Source organism: Salmo trutta, chromosome 34 (genome assembly GCF_901001165.1).
Source record: "Salmo trutta chromosome 34, fSalTru1.1, whole genome shotgun sequence".
NCBI classification, from domain to species: domain Eukaryota; kingdom Metazoa; phylum Chordata; class Actinopteri; order Salmoniformes; family Salmonidae; genus Salmo; species Salmo trutta.
In genome coordinates, this window is record NC_042990.1 from 29,749,955 (window position 1) to 29,772,184 (window position 22,230).

Consider the following 22,230-nt stretch of genomic DNA (forward strand, 5'->3'; position numbering starts at 1 on the left):
GACAGAGAGGAACTGAGACAGAGGAACTGAGACAGAGGACCTGAGACAGAGGAACTGAGACACAGAGGAACTGAGACAGAGAGGAACTGAGACAGAGAGGAACTGAGACAGAGAGGAACTGAGACAGAGGAACTGAGACAGAGGAACTGAGACAGAGGAACTGAGACAGAGGAACTGAGACAGAGAGGAACTGAGGCAGACAGGAACTGAGATAGAGAGGAACTGAGACAGAGAGGAACTGAGACAGAGAGGAACTGAGACAGAGGAACTGAGACACAGAGGAACTGAGACAGAGAGGAACTGAGACAGAGGAACTGAGACAGAGAGGAACTGAGAGAGAAAGGAACTGAGACAGAGAGGTGTAATTGTAGGGAATTGTCCATGTTCCCTCTGGTGGCCAGTGTCTATGTTCTCTCTTGTGGCCAGTGTCCATGCTCCCTCTGGTGGCCAGTGTCTATGTTCTCTCTGGTGGCCAGTGTCCATGTTCCCTCTGGTGGCCAGTGTCCATGTTCTCTCTGGTGGCCAGTGTCCATGTTCTCTCTGGTGGCCAGTGTCCATGTTCTCTCTGGTGGCCAGTGTCTATGTTCCCTTTGGTGGCCAGTGTCTATGTTCTCTCTGGTGGCCAGTGTCCATGTTCCCTCTGGTAGCCAGTGTCCATGTTCCCTCTCGTGGCCAGTGTCCATGTTCCCTCTTGTGGCCAGTGTCCATGTTCCCTCTGGTGGCCAGTGTCCATGCTCCCTCTGGTGGACAGTGTCCATGTTCCCTCTGGTGGACAGTGTCTAGGTTCCCTCTGGTGGATAGTGTCCATGTTCCCTCTGGTGGCCAGTGTCCATGTTCCCTCTAGTGGCCAGTGTCCATGTTCCCTCTGGTGGCCAGTGTCCATGTTCCCTCTGGTGGCCAGTGTCCATGTTCCCTCTGGTGGCCAGTGTCCATGTTCCCTCTGGTGGCCAGTGTCCATGTTCCCTCTGGTGGCCAGTGCCTGTATGTTAAGTACCACTGGCAATGTTCGATTGAGGATGGGTTGAGGTTGGTTAGGACTATCATGGAGAGATGAGGATGGAGAGAACATGGAGGAGAAGGGGATAATGGGAAGAAGGTGTGGGTGAAAACAGAGGTGAGGGGTGGTATGGGTGGATGGGTGCTGCTTTGGAAATAGAGCAGTGCTGAGCGATTAGTGCTTTTTGAGGTCGGTCGGTTTCAGTTCCATTATTAAAAAATAATCAGGGTTTTCGATTTCGATCATTTTTTAAAACATGAAATGCACTATGCATTATGTGGGTTGAATGTTATACCAATACAGAATAAAACAATGAATACAAGTTCCATGATGGTAGTGACAGCCCATTACTGCAACCTGGGGCGGCAGCTAGCCTAGTGGTTAGAGCGTTGGACTTGTAACTGAAAAGTTGCAAGATTGAACCCCCGAGCTGACAAGGTAGAAATCTGTCATTCTGCCCCTGAACAAGGCAGTTAACCCACTGTTCCTAGGCCGTCATTGAAAATAAGAATTTGTTCTTAACTGACTTGCCTAGTTAAATAAAATAAAAATAAATTAACCATCATTTATTCACATTACCTTACTAAAATATTTCCGTTGTGTAAATTACATTTGTTTAATTTTATGACTATTATTTCATTTCAAGTCTTCATCTCATCTCTACATAGCTGTGGCCTATGCTGTCTGACAAAATCACTATTTTAGTTGTTTTTTAAAGTGAGAACACCTGCTCTTCCCATGATGTAGACTGACCAGGTGAATTCAGGTGAAAGCTACGATTCCTTATTGATGTTGCCTGTTAAATCCACTTCAATCAGTGTAGATGAAGGGGAGGAAACAGGTTAAAGAAGGATTTCTAAGCCTTGAGACAATTGAAACATGTATTGTGTGTGTGTGCCATTCACAGGGTGAATGTTCAAGACAAAAGATTGAAGTGCCTTTGAACGGGGTATGGTAGTAGGTGCCAGGCACACCGGTTTGAGTGTGTCAAGAGTTCAACAGTTTCCCACATGTATCAAGAATGGTCCACCACCCAAAGGAAATCCAGCCAACTTGACAACTGTGGGAAGCATTGGAGCTTTACCCTGATGAAGACAGCTTGGCTGTCGAAACGGTTATTCAATTATTGCGTCTGAGCTCCTAGAGTTTGCGGCTCTCCTTTTCTTTTTCAAGTGTTCTACTCCGCTAGCCAGCACCTCACCTAAACAAGTGTATGTTTCTTTCGCCTGCAGATTGACCGAAGCATTGGAGTCAACATGGGCCATCATCCCTGTGGCTTTCCACACCTTGTAGAGTCCATTGGCCTGTTGGAAACTACAACTCCCTACACAGTTCGGTCAATATGATTCATCTCTAGAGAACATCGAGCTCACAGATAAAAACAGAACGAAATGGAATTCAGATAATTGAACCGACACTGGTGAAAAATAACCAACATTTCGGTTAATCGCTCAGCACTAAAATAGAGAGAGTAAAGTATGATGAATTCTCCACTATTGGTGGCTCTAACATATGGAGCAGAGGATTTGAAAGAGATATGGTCATAAAGGGTCGTTCCGGGAATGCTGCTACAGTCCAGTATAGTGACATGACATCTCAAGGCTTAAAAACATTGAGGTGAGGGTCTAGTGGTGGGCCCAGTTCATACCTGCCCCAGCCACAGTCAGTGAGTACACTACCAGTCACTCCATATTGCTGGACTCTGAGTGGGAGATGTTGAGTGTGTTGGCAGATGGGAAGAGATCGCGGTGGTCCGTGGGGCTGTGATAGTCTGACGTCAGGTCTGGTTCCAACAGGGAGGACAGGGTGAAGTTGGACGAGCCTTTCTTCAGACACTGGGTGTAGAAGTTAAGAAGGAGGTCCAGCTTGTTCTCTATCGACTGCACCTGTACACACCAACAAAACAACAAGATATAAACGCTATACAAAAACCACAAGATAAACATATATCACAAAAATGCAATGTTCAACTATGTTATTAGTACTAGCTATGTTCAGCCAATCAATCAAATGTATTTATAAAGCTCTTTCTACATCAGCCGATGTCACAAAATGCTATACAGAAACCCAGGCTAAAATCCCAAACAGCAAGCAATGCAGATGTAGAAGCACGGTGGCAAGGAAAAACTCCCTAGAAAGGCAGGAACCTAGGAAGAAACCTACAGTAGAGAGGAACCAGGCCCTGAGGGGTGGCCAGTCCTCTTCTGGCTGTGCCGGGAGGAGATTATAACAGTACATGGCCAAGATGTTCAAACGTTCACAGATGACCAGCAGGGTCAAATAATAATAATCACAGTGGTTGTAGAGGGTGCAACAGAGGGTGCAACAGGTCAACACCTCAGGAGTAAATTAAATATTTTTCCGAGCTTGATTTTGGTCAACTAAATACAGTGCCGAGCCAGCAGTCAAACCTAGAATCTTCTGATCCGTAGTCAGACGCGTCATCCATTGCACCACTGGCCCCAATGTTATGTACTAATATACACAATGGAATAATAAGGTCAGCTAGACATTATTATTTTACAGTCTATCATTTACCTGGTATTTTCTTACAAATTAAATGAAAAGGTCATTACATAGTAATTACCTGAAATAACCTAAAGCAGGTATTCTCAAACTGGGGTACGCGCAATGGCGTCGGGGGTACGCCAAATAAAATGTGATTCACATTAAAAAAACAAAAAAAAAACATTTTTTTTAAAATATATATATTTTTTTATTTTATTTCTTCACATTTTCAAACATTCCATATATTTTTTCCAATGGGGTTATACATTAGGGTGAGGTTTTTTCCTCATCTGAGTAGCCTCGTTTCACTGCCAAAAATAAATGAAACCATGTAGTGTTCAGCAAAATAACAACACAATGTCAAATACAGGTAGCCTAGTCAAATAATGTACATCCAATCCCATTAACCGTTACTCTCTCGCGGGAATTCCACTAACGGTCCGTATGTAGCCAAACATAGCTGCTGATCATTCTGATTGCTCGAAAATTGATTAATTGGTTAAAAAAAAGTAAGGTCCGCGTCCATAGAGACACATATCAGCTCTACTGGTAGTACTGCTACTACCAGCAGTACTACACCTGTACCTGTCAATGACACAAGTTGCTCTTTTTCCACAAGCACATCCATTGCTAGCATCAGTAATTCTACATTTGTTGTTAGTCCAGCTAGCATGGACACTGACAGTTGTGAATCTGATGCAGCCGAAGAGCTACTGCCCCCTTACCCGGGAAAGCACCGAACAACAGACAGGGACGATGGACCATCGAAGTGGCGCAAATATGATGAGAACTACATTGATTTGGGGTTCACTTATATTGGGAGTAGTGCCTTTCCTCAACCACAGTGTGTTATATGTGCAAAAGTGCTATCTCACAACTCATTGAAACCTTCACTCTTGTGCAGACATTTAGAAGCAAACATGCCAATTTGAAAAATAAGCCACAGGAGTTTTTTGAGTGAGAATTAAGACGACTTTTGAGTAGTAAGACGTATAAAAGCAATAGATACCATTAATAAGAAGGGGCTAGAAGTGTCTTATCTGGTGAGCTACCAAGTGGCCAGGACAGGCAAGCCCCATACTATTGTGGACGACTTAATTCTTCCAGCTGCCGCGGATATGGCTGGGACAGTGCTGGGGGAAAAGGCCAAAAAAACTATACAGACAATGTCTTCATCAAACAACACTGTTTCACGACAAATCAGTGACATGGCAGGAGATGTTTTGAAACAATTACTGCTTCGTATACAAGCCAGTGAATTCTATCAGTTACAGCTGGATGAGTCAGACGTGGCGGGCCTGGCACAGCTCCTGGTATATGTCCGTAACGTTTATGGGGGGTCAATTAAGGAAGACATCCTCTTCTGCAAACCACTGGAAACCAGGACAACAGGAGAGGATATTTTTAAAGTACTAGACAGCTTGGTGACATCAAATGGACTTTGGTGGTCAAGATGTGTTGGTATCTGTACTGATGGCGCAAAAGCCATGACAGAGAGACATAGTGGAGTGGTAACATGCATGCAAGCAGTTGCTCCCAACGCCACTTGGGTACACTGCAGCATCCACCAAGAGGCTCTTGCTGCCAAGGGAATGCCTGACAGCTTGAAAGACGTTTTGGACACTACAGGGAAAATGAACAACCCCTGAACTCTTGTGTATTTTCTGCACTATGCAATGATATGGGCAGCAACCATCTAACACTTTTACAACATACAGAAGTGTGCTGGTTATCAAGGGGCAAAGTATTGACACGTTTTTTTTTAATTGAGAGACAAGCTTAAAGTTTTCTTTACTGACCATAATTTTCACTTGTCTGACCGCTTGCATGATGACGAGTTTCTCACATGACTGGGTGATGTTTTTTCTCGCCTGAATGGTCTGAATCTAGGATTACAGGTACTCTCCGCAACTACATTCAATGTGTGGGACAAAATTGAGGCTATGATTAAGAAGTTGGAGCTCTTCTCTGTCTGCATTAACAAGGACAACACACAGGTCTTTCCATCATTGTATGATTTTTTGTGTGCAAATGAACTCAAGCTTACGGACAATGTCAAATGTGATATAGCGAAGCACCTGAGTGAGTTGGGTGCGCAATTACACAGGTACTTTCCCGAAACAGATGACACAAACAACTGGATTCGTTATCCCTTTCATGCCCTGCCTCCAGTCCACTTACCGATATCTGAACAAGAGAGCCTCATCAAAATAGCAACAAGCGGTTCTGTGAAAATTGAATTTAATCAGAAGACACTGCCAGATTTCTGGATAGGGCTGCGCTCAGAGTATCCTGCCTTGGCAAATCGCACTGTTAAGACACTGATGCCCTTTTCAACCACGTACCTATGTGAGAGTAGATTCTCACTAGCATGAAAACAAAAATACAGGCACAGACTGTGTGTGGAAAATTATTTAAGACTGAGACTCTCTCAAATACAACCCAACATTGCAGAGTTATGTGCATCCTTTCAAGCACACCATTCTCATTAACCTGTGGTGAGTTATTCACAATTTTCAATGAACAAATAAAGTTTTAAATATAAGATGGCTAAATAAAGAGCAAAATTATTGATTATTATTATATTATTATTTGTGCCCTGGTCCTATAAGAGCTCTTTGTCACTTTCCACGAGCTGAGTTGTGACAAAAACGTACACTTATTCTTATGTTTAATAAATGTATCGTATAGTGTGTGTGTGGCAGGCTTACAATGATGGCAAAAAACAACATTTGAGAGTGTGCTGACCCTGGTGTTAGACGGGGTACTCAGCTGGAGGTTGAATGTTTGAAGGGGCACGGGACAATAAAAAGTTTGGGAACCACTGACCTAAATAATGAATCACCCGGAAAATACCATCTGAAGCAGGTCTGGAATGTAAATGAAGTGTTTCCTACCCACATTCACTCAGAACTATACTGTCTAAGCACCTGAGCAATCAAGTAGTCACATCACCCCTATATTACATACAATATTAACCCAATCATGAAAGCCATGCATTGATGATCAGGGTTTTTCCTGGCTCAAAAAGAGGCTTAGGTGGTGGGTGTGGCAGAAGGCGTGCGTTAACACGATGATGAGCTGCGGTCCTACTGTACTGGAGCTCTGTACCTGTTTCTCCACCTTAATGACCCGTCCCATCATACTGAGCTCATCCAGAAGGTCCAGTTCTGGAGGGGTCTTCTCTCCCTTCTCACTCCTCACCTTCTTATTATCTGGCTGGTAGGATGATCCACGACCTACTATCTGATCCACTCTGGGGAGGACCAGGACAACACACAACAATCAACAACCATTATCAAAATGGTTCATTTAGTGGTGGTATAGTTAGTACTGGTGATGGGGGTGTGTGGGGGTATGAATCCACTATTTTCCAACTGTTGTAGGGTGTGTGTGTGTGTGTGTGTGTGTGTGTGTGTGTGTGTGTGTGTGTGTGTGTGTGTGTGTGTGTGTGTGTGTGTGTGTGTGTGTGTGTGTGTGTGTGTGTGTGTATGTGTGTGTGTGTGTACCTGGTTTGTAGACTCTTGATCCTCCCCAGCATGTCCAGGTGTCCAGCAGAGTACTGCTCTATGACGTCCTTCACGTCGTACGGACGCAGAGTCTCCTTAAACTTCCTCTTGGCCACCAGGAACTTCAGAATCCTACACACGCACGCACACACACACACACACAAACATTAGTAGAAATGCCTCACACTGCTGAAATAAATCAGTGAATACTGCAAAAGCGTTTAACCATGAAACGAGTCCTGAGTTTCATCAGTGTAACTACGTAGGTGTGATTAAGTGAGATTTGCAGTCAAAGTGACCTTACCAATATCATTCAGAAATAGCCTCATAAAAGGAAACCACTGGAGAGTACCACAATGATTCCCCTTTGTTGTGACATCTGACAATGACATTGCTCCTGTATTACCAATGAGACATGTAGAGCTATGTATAGAATACTTACTGTATACATATCTCTAATCGACACCCTTGTTCCGGTGCACTGTGTAAGGAGAGAGGGACACACTCGGTTTTCTGCACACCCTGGCCCTCTGCTAAGTCAGCTATTAGCTCTCTCTAACACACACACCCACACCCACACCCCCACACCCACACCCGTGTGTGTGTGTCTAGTCTAACCCCTCTCCTCTCAGTGAGACAGCTGTGCACAAAGCTAATCTTATTCACATCCTCCCTCCACCAATAGTTTCCCTTTCCTAGAGAGAAGTAAAGGGTACGTTGGGGCTGAAGAGTGTTGACCAAGCACATACTGTACAATAGTGTCAAAGCCAACAACAGTACTGCTTTGGGCAGAGTTTTGCCTGCTTGTCACACTATAGGAGAGACAGAGTAAAAGCGGCTGGCTGTACTACTCTCCCCCACCCGGATCCTAAGGTGCTGGCTCGGCAGAATACAGGAAACGCCAAATGTTAGGATCGCAAAACAGAAGCACTTAACCGGTCATCCCACACCGTGATGGATTGCTCCGTGAGTTGGAGTGGGCAGAGAGTGGAAGCGGGGCGAGGCGGGTGAGGAGGAGGGCTGTTTTATGAGGAAACCCTATCTCTCACACACAGACGGGCTAAGGCCGCTTTAATGTCAATGTGTTGGTGAAACACACACACCACGTCACAGCAGGGCTGTGGCACAGACAGGAAGGAGGAAGGGTGTAACGTGGTGACTGAACAGCTTGCATGTGCAATGGCAGTTTAGTGGTGTGTGCTGAAACTCTGATGGCAGACATCATAACACACACTCTCTCTCCCTCTCTCTTTCCCTCTCTATTCTGTTCTTCAGTAGGGGGGGAACGTAGGTAAAGAAGGGCGGTGGTCGACACCCTTCCTCCGTCCTTCCTTCCTCCCTCCTTCCTTCCTTCCTTCCTTCCTCACACAGCACTAGTGATGCATTCTTCATGACTTGATTTTTGCAAGGTGTATTTTTTCATTTTGCAGGTAGAAGCATATTTCTTTCTGACTGGGCGGGTCTCAGGTGTGGGTTAAAGAAAGAGTAAGGACAAGTAGAAAGGAATAAAAAAGAAACAGAATTAAAGGGGTTCTTCAAAGTGCTGAGTCTCTCTTGATCGCGTGTTATGGTTATAATAATACATGGTCAGCCTGAAGTATGCCCCCTATAGCTACCTGGCATAGGGGCATAGTTGGCACTATATCATTATCTACAGGCTCAGAGGCTCTGGTAGGGAAATGGAGACCGCATCGGTACCGCAATGTTGAGATTTTGAAGTCAGCATTGAATATGCAAAGTCAGCATTCTGTCATTTTTTAATTGGTTTTATGCGCATTACTCATGACATGACATAAGTAGTGAAGTGAGTGTGATGGAGGGGGAAGCTTTTTGGTGTAACACCAAAAGGGAAACTGTTGTTTATTAAAAGGTACATGAGCTTAAAAAACAACTTCTAACTTGCGGAGCAATGGAACTATCACTAGGCAAACGATAGGCAAATGGTAGAATTTCCAAACTCTCTAGAAAAAAAGTTACAACGATTTCTGGATAAAACTGCATAAAATTGCTTCAATAGTGTCAAAGGTTCCCAACTGGGCAGAAATACAGAAGTTGACTATGAGTGGCTTTAGCAGAGCTTGATTAGTTTGAGGAGAGTATTACAGAAAGTATGCAGATCTCTCTCCCTCTAAACATCCCCCCATACCCCAGACGGCCAAACTCCCCACATTTCCACAGGTAGGTAGGCAGGCTGATTAACTAAATTAGTCTTCCTAAAGTGAAGCCTCAGCTAAAATATACCTGTTTTTTAAAAGACATCAATCTTAGGTGGTGAACTTGCCAGTCACACACACCTGCTCCGGTGTGGAGGTACAGAACAACACATAGCTAGAAGTCAATTGATGCACTCCAAATAGCACCATATTACCTATAAAGTGGAGCTCTATATAAAGTAGTGCACTATACAGGAAGGGAATAGAGTACCATTTGGGACATATCCAGTATCATGTGGTTTATTTAAACTAGGGGTTCTAAATTGTCATACCAATGGACCAATTCTTGAGCGGAGTCTGAGACAACATTTTCCACCGCCATCAACAAAACACCAAATTATGGAATTACTCCTGGAAGAATGGAGTCGCATCCCTCCAATAGAGTTCCAGACACTTGTAGAATCTATGCTAAGGTGCATTGAAGCTGTTCTGGAGGCTCATTGTGGCCCAATGCCCTATTAAAACACTATGTTGGTGTTTCCTTTATTTTTTCAGTTAAGTGTAAATAAATAATGGTAACAATGGGAAAAACTATTAGCATATTATTCAGTAACTACTCACAAAGCCACAAAAGTTCAGTATGTCCTACTTTGCTGGTATTTTTGTAAGGTAATAATGTTTACGCTTTCATGTGCAAGCATGGTACTAACTAGGGCCCACCCTAAATTGAATCCAGTCCCAATCCACTATTAAATCAAATAAAAAATGGATTTGTCACATGCGCCTAATACAACAGGTGTTGACCTTACCGTAAAATGCTTACTTACAAGCCCTTAACCAACAATGCAGTTCAAGAAATACAGTTAAGAAAATAAACTAAAGTAAAAATAAAATGAAAAGTAACACAATAAAATAACAATAACGAGGCTATATACAGGGGGTACTGTTACGGAGTCAGTTAGTTTAGGTAATTTGTACATGTAGGTAGAGGTAAAGTGGCTATGCATAGATAATAAACAGTGAGTAGCAGGAGTGTAAAAACAAAGGGGGGGGGGGGGTCTGATCAATTGTTCAGCAGTCTTATGGCCTGGGGGTAGAAGCTATTAAGGAGCTTTTTGGACCTAGACTTGGCACTCTGGTACCACTTGCCGTGCGGTAGCAGAGAGAATAGTCTATGACTTGGGTGACTGGAGTCTGACTATTTTATGGGCCTTACACTGTTACCGCCTAGTATATAGATTCTGGATGTGATGTACCAGACCGTACCGCAGTACCCTCTGTAGCGCCTTAGGGTCGGATGCCAAGCAGTTGCCATACCAGGTGGGATGCAACCAATCAGGATGCTCTTGATGATGCAGCTGTTGAACTTTTTGAGGATCTGGGGACCCATTCCAAATCTTTCTTTTCAGTCGCCTTAGGGGAAAAGGCGTTGTTGTGTCCTCTTCACGACTGTCTTGGTGAGTTTAGACCATGATATTTTGTTGGTGATGTGGACACCGAGGGACTTGAAGGTGTCGACCTGTTCCACTACAGCACTGTTGATGTGAATGGGGGCGTGTTCGGCCCTCCTTTTCCTGTAGTCCACGATCAGCTCTTTTGTCTTACTCACGTTGAGGGAGAGGTTGTTGTCCTGGCACCACACTGCCAGGTCTCTGACCTCTTCCCTATAGGCTGTCTCATCGTTGTTGGTGATCAGGCCTACCACTGTTGTGTCGTCAGCAAACTTAAGGATGGTTTTGGAGTCGTGCTTGGCCACACAGTTGTGGGTGAACAGGGAGTACAGGAGGGGACGAAGCACGCACCGGTCCCAACTGTTGAGGATCAGCGTGGCAGATGTGTTGTTGCCTACCCTCACCACCTGGGGGCGGCCCGTCAGGAAGTCCAGGATCCAGTTGCAGAGGGAGGTGTTTAGTCCCAGGGTCCTTAGCTTAGTGAGGAGCTTTGTGGGCACTATGGTGTTGAACGCTGAGCTGTAGTCGATGAACAGCATTCTCACATAGGTGTTCATTTGTCCAGGTGGGAAAGGGCAGTGTGCAGTGCGATTGAGATTGCGTCATCTGTGGATCAGTGAGGGCGGTATGCGAATTGGAATGGATCTGGTGATGTTGATGTGACCCATGACCAGCCTTTCAAAGCACTTCATGGCTAACGACTTGAGTGCTACGGGGCGGTAGTCATTAGGGAGGTTACCTTCATTTCCTTGGCCAGAAGGACTATGGTGGTCTGCTTGAAACATGTAGGTATTACAGACTCGGTCAGGGAGAGGTTGAAAATGTCAGTGAAGACACTTGCCATTTACAAGTACACGTCCTGGTAATCCGTCTGGCCCCGTGGCCTTGTGAATGTTGACTTGTTTAAAGGTCTTGCTCACATCGGCTACAGAGATCGTGCTCACACAGTCATCCAGAACAGCTGGTGCTCTCATGCATGCTTCAGTGTTGCTTGCCTCCAAGCGAGAATAAAAGGCATTTAGCCCACCTAGTAGGCTTGCGTCACTGGGCAACTCGTGACTGGGATTCCCTTTGTAGTCCATAATAGTTCTCTGACGAGTGTCAGAGCTAGTGTAGTAGGATTCAATCTTACTCCTGCATTGACGCTTTGCCTGTTTGATGGTTCATCTGAGGGCATGGCGGAATATCTTATTAGCGTCCAGATTAGTGCCCCGCTCCTTGAACGCGGTAGCTCTAGCCTTTAGCTCGATGCAGAAGTTGCCTGTAATCCATGTCTTCTGGTTGGAATATGTATGTAAGGTCACTGTGTGGACGACGTCGTCGATGCACTTATTGATGAAGCCAGTGACTGAGGTGGTATACTCCTCAATGCCATTGGATGAATCCCGGAACATATTCTTGTCTGTGCTAGCAAAACATTCCTAGCATCAGCGTCATCTGACCACTTCCGTATTGAGCGAGTCACTTCCTGCTTTAGTTTTTAATTGTAAGAAGGAATCAGGAGGATAGAATTATGGTCAGATTTGCCAAATGGAGGGTGAGGGAGAGCTTTGTATGAGTCTCTGTGTGTGGAGTAAAGGTGGTCTAGAGTTTTTTTCCTCTGGTTGCACAAGTTCACATACACTTAAGTTGGAGTCATTAAAACTCATTTTTCAACCACTCCACAAATTTCTAGTTAACAAACTATAGTTTTGGCAAGTCGGTTAGCACATCTACGTTGTGCATGACACAAGTAATTTTCCAACAATTGTTTGCAGACAGATTATATCACTTATAATTCACTGTATCACAATTCCAGTGGGTCAGAAGTTTACATACATTAAGTTGACTGTGCCTTTAAACAGCTTGGAAAATTCCAGAAAATTATGTCATGGCTTTTGAAGCTTCTGACAGGCTAATTGACATAATTTGTGTCAATTGGAGGTGTACCTGTCAATGTATTTCAAGGCCTACCTTCAAACTCAGTGCCTCTTTGGTTGACATCATGGGAAAATCAAAAGGAATCAGCCAAGACCTCATCCTTGGGAGCAATTTCCAAACGCCTTAAGGTACCACGTTCATCTATACAAACAATAGTACGCAAGTATAAACTCCATGGGACCACACAGCCGTCATACCGTTCAGGAAGGTGACACGTTCTGTCTCCTAGAGATGAACGTACTTTGGAGCGAAAAGCGCAAATCAATCCCAGAACAACAGCAAAGGACCTTGTGAAAATGCTGGAGGAAACAGGTACAAAAGTATCTATATCCACAGTAAAATGAGTCCTATATCGACATAACCTGAAAGGCCGCTCAGCAAGGAACAAGCCACTGCTCCAAAACCGCCATAAAAAAGCCAGACTACGGTTTGCAACTGCACATGGGGACAAAGATCGTACTTTTTGGAGAAATGTCCTCTGGTCTGATGAAACAAAAATAGAACTGTTTGGCCATAATGACCATCATTATGTTTGGAGGAAAAAGGGGGAGGCTTGCAAGCTGAAGAACACCATCCCAACCGTGAAGCACGAGGGTGGCAGCATCATGTTGTGGGGATGCTTTGCTGCAGGAGGGACTGGTGCACTTCACAAAATAGATGGCATCATGAGGCAGGAAAATTATGTGGATATATTGAAGCAACATCTCAAGACATCAGTCAGGAAGTTAAAGCTTGGTCGCAAATGGGTTTTCCAAATGGACAATGACCCCAAGCATACTTCCAAAGTTGTGGCAAAATGGCTTAAGGACAACAAAGTCAATGTATTGGAGTGGCCATCACAGACCTCAATCCTATAGAAAAGTTGTGGGCAGAACTGAATAAGTGTGCCCGAGCAAGGATGCCTACAAACCTGACTCAGTTACACCAGCTCTGTCAGGATGAATGGGTCAAAATTCACCCAATTTATTGTGGGAAGCTTGTGGAAGGCTACCCGAAACGTTGGACGCAAGTTAAACAATTTAAAGGCAATGCTACCAAATACTAATTGAATGTATGTAAACTTCTGACCCACTGGGAATGTGATGAAAGAAATAAAAGCTGAAATAAATCATTCTCTCTACTATTATTCTAACATTTCACATTCTTAAACCTGTTGGGGATAGGGGGCATTATTTGCATGGCCGGATAAAAAACGTACCCGATTTAATCTGGTTACTACTCCTGCCCAGTAACTAGAATATGCATATAATTGTTTGATTTGGATAGAAAACACCCTAAAGTTTCTAAAACTGTTTGAATGGTGTCTGTGAGGCTCTCAGAAGGCGCCAGAACGATGAATGGTGGCTTTGCAGGCCATGGCTGAAAAACATTAGCGCATTTGGTAAGTGGTCGATCTGAGGACAATGAGACTGGAGGCGTGTGCACGAGCCGACACCATGTTTACTTTCTCTCTCTTTGAACGAAAACAACGACTCCCGGTCGGAATATTATCGCTTTTTTACGAGAAAAATAGCATAAAAATTGATTTTAAACAGCGTTTAACATGCTTCGAAGTACGGTAATGGAATATTTCGAATTTTTTTGTCACGAAACGCGTCACCCTTCTTTACCCTTCGGATAGTGTCTTGAACGCACGAACAAAACGCCGCTATTTGGATATAACTATGGATTATTTGGAACCAAACCAACATTTGTTATTGAAGTAGAAGTCCTGGGAGTGCATTCTGACGAAGAACAGCAAAGGTAATCAAACTTTTCTAATAGTAAATCGGAGTTTGGTGAGTACCACACTTGGTGGGTGTCAAAATAGCTAGCCTGTGATGGCCGGGCTATCTACTCAGAATATTGCAAAATGTGCTTTCACCGAAAAGCTATTTTAAAATTGGACATAGCGAGTGCATAAAGGAGTTCTGTATCTATAATTCTTAAAATAATTGTTATGTTTTTTGTGAACGTTTATCGTGAGTAATTTAGTAAATTCACCGGAAGTGTTCGGTGGGAATGCTAGTCACATGCTAGTCACATGCTAATGTAAAAAGCTGGTTTTTGATATAAATATGAACTTGATTGAACAAAACATGCATGTATTGTATAACATAATGTCCTAGGATTGTCATCTGATGAAGATTATCAAAGGTTAGTGTTGCATTTAGCTGTGGTTTGGGTTTATGTGACATTATATGCTAGCTTGAAAAATGGGTGTCTGATTATTTCTGGCTGGGTACTCTGCTGACATAATCTAATGTTTTGCTTTCGTTGTAAAGCCTTTTTGAAATCGGACAGTGTGGTTAGATTAACGAGAGTCTTGTCTTTAAAATGGTGTAAAATAGTCATATGTTTGAGAAATTGAAGTAATAGCATTTCTAAGGTATTTGAATATCGCGCCACGGGATTACACTGGCTGTTGAGTAGGTGGGACGCAAGCGTCCCACTGGCCCAGAGAGGTTAAAATAAAGTGGTGATCCTAACTGACCTAAGACAGGGAATTTTTACTCTGATTAAATGTCAGGAATTGTGAAAAACTGAGTTTAAATGTATTTGGCTAAGGTGTATGTGAACTTCCGACTTGAACTGTATGTACACTACACTTCAGCATACACACTATAAGCTGCTTTTAACCCTTTACACTCGTGGGAATTGCCCTATATGGATAGGGCTACAGTGAAATGTTTCTTACAGAAGAAATATGAAATGCATATGCATAAGCGCGGTAGCAAATTAAAGAGAAAAGTTTATAGATTATGGGGAAATGATGAAGACCAAAGTTCAGGACACAACAGCTCACCTGACAAGACTGAATTCAAACATTACACTGTTGATTGTATGTGCATTTTACATTTACTGTCCTTTTGCCACGTTTATTGATAAGAAAATAAGAAAATACTCTGAATACATTTAGTAACAAGACTAATCCTAGATATTGTCACGTCCTGACCAGTAGAGGGGGTAGTTGGGTCAGGACGTGGCAGGAGGGAGTGTGTGTTTTTTATTGTTTCATTGATTTTGGCCGTGTGACTTCCAATCAGGCACAGCTGTAGAGGGTTGTGGTTGATTGGGAGTCACACATAAGTTGCCTACGTTTCCTTTGTGTTTCGTGGGTAATTGTGCTTGTCATTGTGGTTGCACCTGACAGGACTGTGTTGGCTGTCAGTTTTGTTGTTTTTGTAAATTGCATAGTGTTCGTGTAATTAAATATGACGAACCCTAACTCCGCCGCATTTTGGTCCACTTCTTCCTCAGACAGCTGTTACAGAATTACCCACCAAACCAGGACCAAGCGGCGGAAGAGGAAGGAGCAGCAGGACTACAGCGTGATGGACCAATGGACTTGGGAACAGATCCTGGACGGAGAGGGACCATGGACTCAGGCTGGGGAGTATCGCCTCCCGCAGTGGGAGATTGAAGCGGCAAGAGCGGAGAGGCGCTATTACGAGGAGAAAGAGCGCAATGAGCGCGAGAGGCAGCCCCAAGAATTTTTTTGGGGGGGGCACACGGGACAGTCGGTGGAGCTGAGGTCGGAACCAGAGCCAGTCGGGATGACATTGGAGGTGAGCGAGGGATATGAGGCAGAGACTGTGACGGGGTTAATGGGGAAATTAGGAGAGAGAGAGATGAGAGAGCTGCTAGTGTGGTGCATAAAGTACGGCATTCGCCCTAATGAGCGTGTCGTGGGAATGATGTCACCTGAGGCAGCTCTCCATACTCGTCCTGAGGTGCGTGCTGGTTGTCTGGTAAAGACTGTGCCTGCGCCCAGAAACAGGCCTCCTGCATGTCCTCCCAGCCCTGCACGTCCTGTGCCTACACCCAGAACCAAGCCTCCTGCATGTCTTCCTATCCTGGTCAAGCCTGTGCCTCCTCCACGGGCCAGTACTCCAGTGGGTCTCCCTATCCTGGTCAAGCCCGTGCCTCCTCCACGGTCCAGTCCTCCAGTGGGTCTCTCCACCCTGGTCTCTCCTGTGCCACCTCCTCAAACCAGGCCTCCAGCGGGTCTTCCCAGACTGGTGAGTCCAGGGCCTGCGCCCAGAGCCAGGCCTCCGTTATGTCTCCCCAGCCTGGTGAATCCTGAGCCGGAGCTGCCAGAGTGGCCAGACTGCCCAGAGCTGCCAGAGTGGCCAGACTGCCCAGTTCTGCCAGAGTGGCCAGACTGCCCGGTTGTGCCAGAGTGGCCAGACTGCCCGGTTGTGCCAGAGTGGCCAGACTGCCCGGTTGTGCCAGAGTGGCCAGACTGCCCGGTTGTGCCAGAGTGGCCAGACTGCCCGGTTCTGCCAGAGTGGCCAGACTGCCCGGTTCGGCCAGAGTGGCCAGACTGCCCGGTCCTGCTAGGGTGCCCGGCCTGTCAGGATCGGCCAGAGTGGTCCTCCTGCCCTCCGGTCCAGCCCGAGTGGCCCTCCTGCCCTCCGGTCCAGCTCAAGTGGCCCTCCTGCCCTCCGGCCCAGCCCGAGTGGCCCTCCTGCCCTCCGGCCCAGCCCGAGTGGCCCTCCTGCCCTCCGGCCCAGCCCGAGTGGCCCTCCTGCCCTCCGGCTCAGCCCGAGTGGCCCGCATGTCTTCCGGCCCAGCCCGAGTGGTCCGTCTGCCAGGGTCAGCCCGAGTGGCCCGTCTGCCCGGCGCAGCTATCGGCGCCACCAAAGTGGGCGACGCCGAAGGTGGAGCGAGGTCCACGTCCTGCACCTGAGCCACCTCCAGGATAGGTGGGTTGGGGAGGGAGGGTGTAGCACAGTGCCGTCGGTGACGGCAGCCACCCTCCCTTCCCTCCCTTATTGTTTAGGTGTTAATTTTTGTTGGGGTATTGGGGATTTTCTTGTTTTCCTTTTTTAGGTGCACCCCGGGGTCTGCACCTTGAGGGGGGGGTACTGTCACATCCTGACCAGTAGAGGGGGTAGTTGGGTCAGGACGTGGCAGGAGGGAGTGTGTGTTTTTTATTGTTTCATTGATTTTGGCCGTGTGACTTCCAATCAGGCACAGCTGTAGAGGGTTGTGGTTGATTGGGAGTCACACATAAGTTGCCTACGTTTCCTTTGTGTTTCGTGGGTAATTGTGCTTGTCATTGTGGTTGCACCTGACAGGACTGTGTTGGCTGTCAGTTTTGTTGTTTTTGTAAATTGCATAGTGTTCGTGTAATTAAATATGACGAACCCTAACTCCGCCGCATTTTGGTCCACTTCTTCCTCAGACAGCTGTTACAGATATGTGGGGTAGGGGCAACATAAGACAAACAAATGACAAGGGTTTGAGTGAGAGGATTAACTGGTGTCTCAAAGTGGCCACACACCTCTCTAAAGTGTGCACAGTTCCTAAGTCATTTCAATTCAATTCAACTATAAGGTTATTTTCTGAGCTCAATCAAAAAGATTTGTAACCGCACACTGAAGAAGGCTGCAAAGCCAAAACGTCTGTGTATGCTATCCCTGATGCAGTGAGATTATTATTTATTAAAAAAATATATGAAGTAAGCTTTATGCGACATCTTTTTAAGTGTGGACACATCACAATTTTGCAGATCAGATCTGGGAACCCGGCCTGCGGCAGGAAGGCTCAGTTACCATGCTAAAGTGGACTTTTCGCTACCGTCAGCTGAAACTGCACAGCCAGAGCCCACTGGAGGAGCCGGGCATTCATCTTACTACAGCCACCATAACAGGAAGTACTATAGGCCCAAGTACTGTGGCGACTTGAGGACCAGAGAGGAGACAGGTGACCTGGTTCCATAGTTAGGGGTCTGTGGACCAGTAGGTACCCTGTGGGTACAGGTAGGGGTGGTGTGAACCAGTAGGTACCCTGTGGGTACAGGTAGGGGTGGTGTGAACCAGTAGTACCCTGTGGGTACAGGTAGGGGTGGTGTGAACCAGTAGGTACCCTGTGGGTACAGGTAGGGGTGGTGTGGACCAGTAGGTACCCTGTGGGTACAGGTAGGGGTGGTGTGAACCAGTAGGTACCCTGTGGGTACAGGTAGGGGTGGTGTGAACCAGTAGGTACCCTGTGGGTACAGGTAGGGGTGGTGTGAACCAGTAGGTACCCTGTGGGTACAGGTAGGGGCGGTGTGAACCAGTAGGTACCATGTGGGTACAGGTAGGGGCGGTGTGAACCAGTAGGTACCCTGTGGGTACAGGTAGGGGTGGTGTGAACCAGTAGGTACCATGTGGGTACAGGTAGGGGTGGTGTGGACCAGTAGGTACCATGTGGGTACAGGTAGGGGTGGTGTGAACCAGTAGGTACCCTGTGGGTACAGGTAGGGGCGGTGTGAACCAGTAGGTACCCTGTGGGTACAGGTAGGGGCGGTGTGAACCAGTAGGTACCCTGTGGGTACAGGTAGGGGCGGTGTGAACCAGTAGGTACCATGTGGGTACAGGTAGGGGTGGTGTGGACCAGTAGGTACCATGTGGGTACAGGTAGGGGCGGTGTGAACCAGTAGGTACCATGTGGGTACAGGTAGGGGTGGTGTGGACCAGTAGGTACCATGTGGGTACAGGTAGGGATGGTGTGAACCAGTAGGTACCCTGTGGGTACAGGTAGGGGCGGTGTGAACCAGTAGGTACCATGTGGGTACAGGTAGGGGCGGTGTGAACCAGTAGGTACCCTGTGGGTACAGGTAGGGGTGGTGTGGACCAGTAGGTACCATGTGGGTACAGGTAGGGATGGTGTGAACCAGTAGGTACCATGTGGGTACAGGTAGGGATGGTGTGGACCAGTAGGTACCATGTGGGTACAGGTAGGGGTGGTGTGAACCAGTAGGTACCCTGTGGGTACAGGTAGGGGTGGTGTGGACCAGTAGGTACCATGTGGGTACAGGTAGGGGTGGTGTGGACCAGTAGGTACCCTGTGGGTACAGGTAGGGGTGGTGTGGACCAGTAGGTACCATGTGGGTACAGGTAGGGGTGGTGTGAACCAGTAGGTACCCTGTGGGTACAGGTAGGGGTGGTGTGGACCAGTAGGTACCCTGTGGGTACAGGTAGGGGTGGTGTGAACCAGTAGGTACCATGTGGGTACAGGTAGGGGTGGTGTGAACCAGTAGGTACCCTGTGGGTACAGGTAGGGGTGGTGTGGACCAGTAGGTACCATGTGGGTACAGGTAGGGTGGTGTGGACCAGTAGGTACCCTGTGGGTACAGGTAGGGGTGGTGTGGACCAGTAGGTACCCTGTGGGTACAGGTAGGGGTGGTGTGGACCAGTAGGTACCCTGTGGGTACAGGTAGGGGTGGTGTGGACCAGTAGGTACCCTGTGGGTACAGATACGGGTGACGTGAGAGGGGGTGTACGACTCACCTGACAGCCCGTATCAAGGTCTTCACTGCTGGGATCACCTCTTCCATGGCTACATCACAATATGGTTTGTCTTCAACACTGTCCTCCCCCACTCCTTCCACTGGGGACAGGGCAACAACAAGGTGAGAGTGTGTGTCCACAAATTAGTACATTTTATAGATGGTACAAGTATATACGTGAGACCGTACCTGTGTGTATGTGCGTACAGTATGTACTGTATATACAGTGGGATCTGAAATTATTGAAACCCTTGATAAAGATTAGCAAAAATGACAGTTTAAAATAAATAATTCAGGTAGCCTAGTGGTTAGAGTGTTGGACTAGTAACTGCAAGGTTGCAAGATCAAATCCCTAAGCTGACAAGGTAAAAATCTGTTGTACTGTTCCTAGGCTATCATTGAAAGTAAGAATTTGTTCTTAAAACCTGTTTGGGATAGGGGGCAGTATTGAGAATTTTGGAAAAAATATGTGCCCATTTTTAACTGCCTCCTACACCAACTCAGAAGCTAGAATATGCATATTATTGTTCAGGTTTGGATAGAAAACACTCTGAATTTTCTAAAACTGTTTGAATGGTGTCTGTGAGTATAACAGAACTCCTATGGCAGGCAAAAACCTGACAAGGTTTCAAGAGACTTTTTCTAAAATGTTTAATGAGTTGTAGAACACATTGGGAGGGATCTTAGACCATTCCTCTATACAGAATCTTTCCAGATCCTTGATATCCTTAGTATGTGCTTATGGACTGCCCTCTTCAATTCAAACCACAGGTTTTCAATGGGGTTTAAGTCCGGAGACTGAGATGGCCATTTCAAAATGTAGATCTTTTGTTGCCAATTTCTTTGTGGATTTTGATGTGTCCTTGGGGCTATTGTCTTGCTGGAAGATTCACTTGCGGCCAAGTTTCAGCCTCCTGGCAAAGGCAACCAGGTTGTTGGCTAAAATATCCAGGTACTGGGTAAAGTTAATGATGTCGTTGACCTTAACAAGACCCCAGGACCAGTGGAATCAAAGTATCCCCATAACATCAAAGATCCACCACCATATTTTACAGTAGGTATGGGGTTATTTTCTGCTCATGCATTCTCATTTCAATGCCAAACCGACCACTGGTGTGCGTAGCCAAAGACCTCTATTTTCATGTCATCTGACCAAAGCACCGGTTCCAATCCAAGTGCCAATGTCATTTAGCAAACTCCAGTCATTTACATTTGTTGGATGACATGAAAACAGAGCTCTTAGGCCATGCACACCAGTGGTTGTGCAAGTGGATCTTCCAGCAAGACACTAACCCCAAGCACATCAAAATCCACAGAGAACTAGTTAATTGGACACAAAAATCAACGTTTTGAAAACAGGTGTGTCAATTTTGACCCTTACCTTTTTGAGAGAAAAAAGTATTGCTTGCTAAACAAAATGTCTTTCTCTGAGCAATAGTAGTTGTCAAAAAAATGGTATAGTCATTTTTGCCCATCTTTATCAAGGGGGCGTCAATCATTTCAGACCCCACTGTAGGTCTATATACTGTATATATGCATGCTGGTGAGAGTGAGTTAAGTCCTAATCCCCACCGTCTGCAGGAGGTCTGGGTTTGAGTCGTAGGGAGGTGCGGAACCGCGTGCGGTCGTTGAAGCTCCAGCTCTTCTGCACCTTCCCGGGACTGGTGGCTTCTGGGACATTCTCCGTGCTGGGCGACTGGCGGAAACTCATCCCGGGAGGCAGTGGGGACGCCTTGCTCCGGATCGCCTGGGACGAACGAGAGTTGTTCATCCTCATCCGGTCTCGAAAACCTATTTTGCTGCTGCTGGAACAATGAAGGAACAATTAACCTGTGTCCACATGTTTACTGAATGAACTACCACTATTATTTGCCACTTAGGACATCCTTAGAGTTCTGTTGTGTGATTTTCCTCATGACTGTAGGTCCATAGTGTCCAGTGGATGATACAGTTGTTTTAGACCCTGAGTTTAGCCAATCAGCAGAGGAGCAGTCCCAGGTAGCTAGAATATGTTAGCTAGCAGGTACAGACAGCAGTACACTAAATAGTGTAGCTACTGACTACCATTAAACATTAAACAGTCACACCGAGCTGAGTCAGTGACCAACAAAGCAGACAGAGAGAACAACAGAGACAGACTGGGAGATTACAGACGTGATGGAGAGACAAACTGACTGACTGACTGACTGACTGGTTGACTGACTGACTGGTTGACTGACTGACTGACTGACAGAATTACTTACTTACTGACTGGTTGACTGACTGGCTGGCTGACTGACTGGCTTACTAAATGGTTGGCTAACTGGCTGACTGACTGACTTACTGAATGGTTGGCTGACTGGCTGGCTGCCTGGCTGACTATCAGTGGGTGGGGCGGCAACACAATAACTCCTCGGTGTCATTTGGGACGTATACTCATGTTAACATGTTAAAG

At 46.1% G+C, this 22,230-nt stretch overlaps 1 protein-coding gene across 1 annotated transcript in view; it reads right to left on the reverse strand.

Annotated features, from left to right (window-relative positions):
* Positions 1-2,156: 2,156 nt before the first annotated feature.
* Positions 2,157-22,230, reverse strand: part of LOC115173983 (potassium voltage-gated channel subfamily KQT member 4) — a 137,644-nt gene continuing 117,570 nt past the window's right edge. Inside the window, exons 11-15 of the mRNA XM_029732532.1 lie at positions 21,369-21,598; positions 19,798-19,897; positions 7,015-7,146; positions 6,617-6,761; positions 2,157-2,883 (exon numbers count right to left, since the gene is read on the reverse strand). Coding sequence (XP_029588392.1) covers positions 2,680-2,883; positions 6,617-6,761; positions 7,015-7,146; positions 19,798-19,897; positions 21,369-21,598 — 811 coding nt within the window. The 3' untranslated portion in view covers positions 2,157-2,679. The remainder of the gene's footprint in view (positions 2,884-6,616; positions 6,762-7,014; positions 7,147-19,797; positions 19,898-21,368; positions 21,599-22,230) is intronic.